The sequence below is a fragment of the Xenopus tropicalis genome, chromosome 5, assembly GCF_000004195.4.
Source record: "Xenopus tropicalis strain Nigerian chromosome 5, UCB_Xtro_10.0, whole genome shotgun sequence".
Lineage (NCBI taxonomy): Eukaryota > Metazoa > Chordata > Amphibia > Anura > Pipidae > Xenopus > Xenopus tropicalis.
Genome location: NC_030681.2, coordinates 57,413,860 through 57,422,174, shown reverse-complemented (window position 1 = coordinate 57,422,174; position 8,315 = coordinate 57,413,860). Strand labels below are relative to the sequence as shown.

The 8,315-nt window shown below is 35.4% G+C and overlaps 1 protein-coding gene across 1 annotated transcript in view; it reads right to left on the bottom strand.

Annotated features, from left to right (window-relative positions):
- Window positions 1-4,020: 4,020 nt before the first annotated feature.
- The window catches only part of cep170 (centrosomal protein 170kDa), a 51,510-nt gene continuing 47,215 nt past the window's right edge, over window positions 4,021-8,315 (bottom strand). The window contains exons 16-18 of the mRNA XM_002935823.5: window positions 7,739-7,832; window positions 7,017-7,068; window positions 4,021-6,601 (exon numbers count right to left, since the gene is read on the bottom strand). Coding sequence (XP_002935869.3) covers window positions 6,345-6,601; window positions 7,017-7,068; window positions 7,739-7,832 — 403 coding nt within the window. The 3' untranslated portion in view covers window positions 4,021-6,344. The remainder of the gene's footprint in view (window positions 6,602-7,016; window positions 7,069-7,738; window positions 7,833-8,315) is intronic.

Here is an 8,315-nt window from a genome sequence, read left to right as displayed (position 1 = left end):
TAACTACTGCCTTAATTTAACTGTGGAGGGTGTCAAAAATAGTTATTGTTAATTTACTGATTTGCCTATTTACCAATTAATCCAACACCTGGATATACTGCCTGATTATGTATGTATGTATGTGGGATAGCTTGGTTTGTATTGGCTATAAACAGGAACAGATCATAGTTAAATCTGGTTGAAAAAAAAACCCAAGTTCAAATCTTTCCATCGAACCCCAGCGCGCACACCTATACTGACCTATCTATACACTTGCATACATAAACTACAGTATATATACCAACATTAATACTAATTGCACATTTTAGTTTCCCAATAGCCTTGGATATTTTTGTTCAAGAACTCACCCAAGCCCTCCTTAAAAGCATTAAAAGAATCTGCCATCACATCACTAGGAAGGGCATTTCACAACCTCACCGTGAAAAACCACCTACGCTGCTTCAAATGGAAGTTCCGTTCCTCTAATATAAAGGGGTGATCTCTGGTGCACTGGTCCTTTTTATAGGAAAAAAGAACATCCCCTATCTGTCTATAATCCCCTCAAAAGTACAGTACTTGTACAGAGTAATCATGACCCCTTGCAAGCGCCTCTCTTCCAGAGAAAACAACCCCAACCCTGACACTCTAACCTTATAGTTGAAATCTTCCATCCCCTTCACCAGTTTAGTTACACATCTCACAGAGCTACCACTGGCCGGGGCCAGTGTAGTGGGGTTGGAGAATGGGACAGTGGAGGCTAATGAAGGAGACAAGTTTGCTATATTGGGTAAAGATGCTGGGGAGCACTGAATTGGCATGTATGGAGCAGGCTGTTTCTTAGCACCTCTTATACAGATGGGGGGAGGACATGTTATAGTTATAGGGGATTTAATTATTCAAAAGGTGGATAGGATAATCTGTGGCAAGCACCATAAATGCCAGATTGTATTTTGCTTGTCTGGTACCAGGGTTCGGCATGTGGCAAAACAAGTAGACAGATTATTAGGAGAGGCTGGGAAACACCCAGCAGGTACCCATAGGTACCAATGACAAATTTAAAGAAGGGGGAGAATTTCTCGAGAACAATTTTTAAAAACTAGGCAAAAAGTGGAATGTGAAGACTTCCAAGGTAATTTTCTAAGAGATATTACCTGTGCCATGAGTAATATTAAGAAGGCAGCAGGAGATTAATGCATAGTTGAGAGTTTGGTGTAGAGAGAATGGTTTTGGGTATCTGGAGAACTAGGCTGATTTTTCAATCTGTTCTTTGCCAGGGATGGGCTGCACCTCAATGATGATGGTACAGCTGCTTTGAGGGAGCAAATGGCTAGAGGAGATTTTAAACTAGGCATGGGGGTGGGGTCCCGTGAGTAATTCTCTGGAAGACAGGATAGATGAGGTAGTGGGCATAGGAAAGGAAAATTGGGGAGGACACTTGCTTGGGGATACTGATAATGACAGGGAGGACCATAAGTTGTATAAACTAAATTCTCCTGCTGGTAACAGTATTAAATGTATGTCCTACTGGTAACATGGCAGAGCTGGAGGTGCTGGTGAGGAAATATGATGTTACTGAAATGGCTGCATGAGTCATGACTGGGCAGTTAATATTGGAGGCTATACTTTGTTTCGGAAGGACAGATTCAATACAAAAGGAGGAGGGGTGTGTCTGCTTGTTAAGCAGGATTTAAAAGCAAAGATAAAGGTGAAAGTGAAGATGGTAAATGAGGAAGGTGAAGCCTTATGGGTTAAGCTTTTTTTTTTTTTTAGATAGTAAAGAATGTATGTTGTAGACCCCCTAATGTAAGTGAAAAGAAAGAGGGGGATTTTAATTACCCTGATATTGACTGGAGCAATAGTACTGCCAGGACAGTAAATGGGAACAAGTTTATAAACTTGTTGCATGACCTTTTGTCACAGGTTGTTGAGGAACCAACCAGAAACCGTGCTGCACTTGATCTATTGCTCTCTAATGACCCAGAACGTATAGCAAAAGTGGTTGAACACCTTGGTAACAGTGACCCACCCAATAGGTGCACTGTTTGCTCAGCTCAGTCTAGTCAGTGGCCGCAGGATATGGTACATAAAGGTTTACTTAAAGTTAATATGAACAAGGCACCAGGGCCAGATGGAATACACCCTAGGGTACTGAGAGATCTTAGTTCAGTTTTCCCCCCGTGCCACAAGTTAGAGTGGCATCAGATGGGTTTTTTTTGCCTACCTAGGCAAGTTAGATACAGGCAAAATAGGTTGAAATTGATGGGTGTGTCTTTTTTTTCAACCTAACTTACTAGGTTTAGGCCAGTGACTTAATATATCATCTTGTATACTCTGGACCAAAATCGGCTGATTCAAGGCCACCATGTGTGCTAGGTCATGCCTTTCTCTCGACAGCCCCTGAAGAACATTGGGCTATATGCTGTTTATTGTATGTATCCTAGATGGAACCAGATACCATCTCATGAAGGATTTATAGCCTGACTTCAAGTAATTTGGGCATATAAGAGGGCTGATGGGAAGGAACTCTTCATAAGGATTTGATATAATCAAGAACACCCTTAGAATAAGAGTGGGTGATGCATATGGATTCTAAATGGGATGGCACTGGTGTATTCTGACCCTCTGTTTCAACTTAAAGGAAAAGTAACACTAAAAATTTTTAAATAAAAAACTATTCTACCCTTCACCAATAATTGCTCTATACTGCAAACCATTTAGTATTTTGAATGCTTTATTAGAAAATACCTGCTAAAACTTGGCTTCCAGTCATTTGAAATAAAGCGGTACGGCGAAGGAAAGAGCAGTATCCACTATGCGACGATCGATTGATTGAGCCTAGCATGACTTCCTAAACAGAAGTCGTTGCATAGTGGATACTGCTCCTTCCTTCGCCGTACTGCTTTATTTCAAATGTCCGGAAGCCAAGTTTTAGCAGGTATTTTCTAATAAAGCATTCAAAATACTAAATGGTTTGCAGGATAGGGCAATTATTGGTGCAGGGTAGAATACATTTTTTTTTTTTTAAATGTTAGTGTTACTTTTCCTTTAAGTGATTGACCTGTATAAATCTATACAGTTTTGATAGGGGGCTATATGAATTTGATAGTCTATCCCATTTCAAGGGGCCTGAGACTCCAAACATATGTTTCAGACCTCTAAGGCCCCTGAAGGCTCCTTTGTCTATACCTATAAAGGACTCTGGGTTGCATATAGTAGGGGCTGTAGATGCATGAGAGGAGATCAATTTTGTGCAGTATTTTATAAAGTACCAGATATGTAAAATGTTTTCCAACATCCATGTTGAATAATTGGGTTTAGATACATAGGAGATCCAAGGCATTTACTCAATGCGACAGAGTAATTCAAGGCTTCTTCCATTTCAACTCATTTAGGAGGTGAGAATATATGTAACAGAGGAATGTATTGCTAATTGGGCTGCCTTGTACTATTTAATAAAGTCTGAGACTCCCAGAGCGCCATTAGATGTAGATGTTAATTTTGGGATGCCCGACAAATTTAAAGACTTGGTGTTATAGTGTGTTAAGGTCTATTTTGGGTATGTAAACTAGCAAGGTCCTGAAATAGTACAGCATTTTAGAGAAAAGGGTCATTCTGATTGCGTAGATTTGTCCTATCCAAGATATTTCAATTCAATTTCTTATCACCTGCTGCAGGGAAAGGGAAGGGGGTGATATCACTCCAACTTGAAGTGTAGCAGTAAAGTGTGAATGAAGTTTATCAAAGCACAGGCGACATGGCTGGGAGCACCTTAAAAACTACGAATATGGTTAGCCCCATGTCAAATTTCAAAACTGAATATAATATATCTGTTTGCTCCTTTGAAAAATGGATTTCAATGCAATATTCTGCAGGAGAAGTGCTGTTAATTGATGAAACTTGTTTTCCCATGACAGAATCCCTTTAATATTTAGGGTGATTAACATGAGTATATGATCAGCATTGATGCACATTTTGTGGCTTATAAATAGTTTACTAATTCTACTATGTATATTTTTAAAAACATGCTAAATGTAGCCCAGGTTTTTCTGTAAACAATCTTTAATGTCTGTGTACATATGGATAACTAAACTTATGACATTTTGTAATATGATTATATAGTAGGGCTGTTTCTTCTAAAAGGCATTTGCTCTGAATAATGATTATACATTGTGTACATGTATATTTGATAACAACAGGGACTACACCAGCAATTACACTGATTTCTTAAAGTATACCATTTACTATACAACTATTTCATCTTTTAACAGGTTGCAAATATGGAAGAAAATAAACATACAACTTGATAAAAATAAATATAACTAAAGATGGAATACAAATAACAAGTGTAATGTAACATTACTGTAAAAATTGTATACAGTACATACATTTGTAGAAATGCAAGAATAAGAACAGTGTTTCGTTGATGGAACTATAGAATTATCTTACAATGTACCCAGCTACTTATTTGTATGTTTTGTTTTATAATTACAAGCTTTTTGTATAATGTTCACTGTGAACAGTATTCCAGTTAGTAAATGTTTCTCAGTATGAACTGCAAATGTTTTTACACACAATGGAAAAATAAACATTACAAAAAAAACAGAGGTTTCCTAGTCAGATTTGATTTTTTTCTGCCCATATAGAAAAAAAAGTTTACAAATTTAATAAAAAACATCAAATAAAAATAAAAATTATTGGTACAGCATAGTTAGGTTTTTTTTTAAATGCGTATTAATGTAAACTTTTTCAGTATTACATCTATTCAGTTTTTTTTTTCCTTTAATATATAGTCAGTATCCAGTAAGAAAACCTTTTAAAACAAAACATTTTAGAGCATATTTGAAAGGTATAACTTTATGTAATCATTATTTTTAAAGCATTGTGGTTTCATTAAAACAAAACAAAAAAACATACTCATCACGGCTAAACTGCATCCAGCCATGCATAAGTAATATAGTATTTCAGTTTTTTCTATTCTTACAATAATGAGTGTATCTTTAATGTGATGGCTGAAATAAAAAAACAAAGTGGTTTGTAAAGCAGCAAGAATAAAATTAACAAAACATTATCAATAAAGGAACACTAGTTTATAGGGGTAAAAACCATATCCTTACTTTTATCGAATGTAGGAGGTAAAATTGGCTTGGTTACATTAGTCATTTGACCGTTGATCAGTTTGTTTAAGTTACACGAGATAAAAAATATGTTTCACAGTAATCCCAAACTATCAAAAATGAATATACGGTGTGTAGAAGTGAAAGGTTTACAACATTACATTTACAGGTAAAATATCATGGTTAATCACTTTTCCTGGCTTTGACTCTTTATTTCAGGGAGTTCCTGATGTGTGTCCCTATTTTTATATAATCTGTTGATGATCGGCTCTTTGTGTCTTCTCTCACTACGTGCGCTTTAGCTATTGAATGAAGACACAGAAGTATTGCTCTAATCATGACCAATACGTAAGTCATATGCAGTAAGTATGCCCAGTACAAGGCCAGTCCCAGGAAACTACTTTAAAATGTTTCTAACTATAAAATATATAAATGTATCCCTAACAGCTTAGGTTTAATTTATGTATCCATAACAGTTTAGGTTTAATTTGTATTAAGTATTGAAACAGGAAACAAAACATATTAGCTACAATGCTAGAACAATGTATGACTTATTCTATCTTCTATTTGTAATGAGAGTGCCATTTACAGTATTAAGTTGATATACTTTCTAATAAACTTAATATATGCATTAGTATTGGAAACTACATCATTGTAGTGCTTAGTAAACAATTAGTATAAAAGTTATCCATTAATAAACAACGCAGAAATGTTGGTTACTAATAAATTGCTTGAACTTGCCAACTTATGCTAAGATTTTAAAACCATGCTGCTGAGCAGTAGTAACACAATGACTTGGAAAAAAAAATAGATTCAAATTATTTCTCTATGTGGATATTGCCTTTGCCCTGTGTTCCTGGTGCACTTTAGGAAGATAGTTTAGACACAGTACTTGCTGCCCCTATCACTAAACCCCCAAATCCCCTCTTTTCAGTAACTTTACAAGATATATATATGCATATATGTGTGTGTATATATATATATATATATATATATATATATATAAATATCACACTCATATATGTACATATACACAAGTGTATAGTGGTAACTAACTTAGGATCTCATACATCAGTGCCATGCAAATACAATGAGAAAAGCATCAGTTAACATTCTACGTTTTATGAATGGAAAATTTTGGCTAATTAAAAGGTTAGAGTGATGCAAAAGTTATAAATTAATTGTTTTACAAGAAAAAAAAAAATCCAAAACTGTCCACCATACAAATGCAAACATTTATAGCAATGGTTTTCATTCATGTAACGTAGTATCTTCTTTACCATCCGGGTTGAACCTATTGAAATGTATGGCAAAATCAGGATCAGACTCAACACTAAATTCAGAGGAAGCAGATGTTATATTTGGTTGACTGGTCCTTGTTGAAGAACGTGCTGAACAAATAACGTGGCTTTGATTTTGCTTTATCTCAACAGGAGAAATTGAGTTGCTAAATCCCAGTATGTTTAGTGCTTCCAAAGTTCCATCTGGATCAATCATGGCGTTGATCACTTAAAAAAGAAAGTAATAATAAATTATAGCTATATATATATATAAAATCAAACACACAGGTAAAATACTAACTTTTAGTATGCATACCTCCACAATCCCGGTTCTAAAAGTGTATGTGAATGGATGATTAGAATGATCTGGGGCATGGCTTAAACCACTACAATGCTGCAGGGAAACTGCCCCCTCGCACCACCACCGTATTTGTTTCTCTCATTATTTGTGAGCATTATCAGTTTGGCCTGATCTAGTTTCACAGAGTTTCACAAATGATTCCTGGTCTGCATTTTTTATAGGTTTTGGGCTTCCTGACTCCAAAACTGCAATCTAAATACTGTCTATACTGTCTTGGCTTAACAGACTGCTAGAAAGGTCATTAATAAAACTTAAGACTTAAGCTTTCACATTTTTAAATACCTTGAAGTTGTTTTTCAACACGCTTTAGCTCCTGAAGTATTGATAATATTTCCTAAAAGAGAAGAATATAATTTAAAAATGCTGAAAAAAACAAACTGAACACATGAATTCAGAGTTTTTGTGAAAAGATTAAACCAAGTTTGGAGTTGGTCTTTATTACTGTTTATTTTACTTTAAAACCATGCTTTTTTTAAAGTACATATTCCATTCAATCACTCAATTCCATATAGTTACCAGGATCAGGGTACCCTAATAAAAATCAGTTCAATTTTGAACTAGTTACTAATCAGGACTGACACATGAAGATTTTTAAATATGTGGGAGTCTTAATCACCTTGGATTGGACATTGAGCATAGCCATATATTTTTTATGACCAACATGGCACTGGTACAAAATACATTGGACACCATGCCCTAGGGCTCAAGAACAAAAACTAAATAGTTAAACAATTTAAATGGCAACAATTGAAACTATATGCAGAAAAATATTTAACATAGCTTGACCATCAACATTGAGACACCAGTAAAAAACTGCTGAATGTATCACCCTATTAACTGCAGGGTTTAAACCACTGCTGACTACTAGAATGAAGATTAATTTATGAATTTTACTTTTTCACAACAATATAAGGTGCCAAGGTTGTGAAGTACAGAAGCAAAGCATTTATTTTTTAAGCACATGCCAACACTTTGATTACATAAGTAGAGTTAATACTCCATACCACGCAAGAGGTTTTGAAGATTGGAATTTCACTTTCTGCACGCAATTTCTTTTCAATCTCATCCCAGTTCCGTTCCTTGTCTTTAAACAATATCCTACAAAAATATTAACAAGTCATAAATATATCAGAATTAGAAAAATCCAGGTATAGCGTTATTGGCGCTGTCCCCAAAATCTTTTGACGGGACACAAAACTACTTTAAGATAGGTATTTCCCTTAAGCACAGTTAAGCAACAAAAGTTTTTTGCACATTAACTATTTAAAGTGCAGAACATTTTCTTTTGTACCCCAAAATCAGAAATATTAGCAGCACAGATACTCTGATTATTTGGCATCATGGGTCAAATACAAGTGGGTCATGTTTGCATGCAGTGTCAGTTTTAAAGCAGCATTTGCTTTGATCTACACTAGTTTCTGTCATCAGTGGTTCAATGATGGTAACATTTCGGTTATCATGGGGAAATTGCTTTTTATTCAATTTTATGTTCCCTCATGTGACAGTGCTCAATCCGAAGACCACATTCAAATAGCAAACCAGTGCAATGCAAACTATATGTGAGGGTTGTGAACTTGTTAT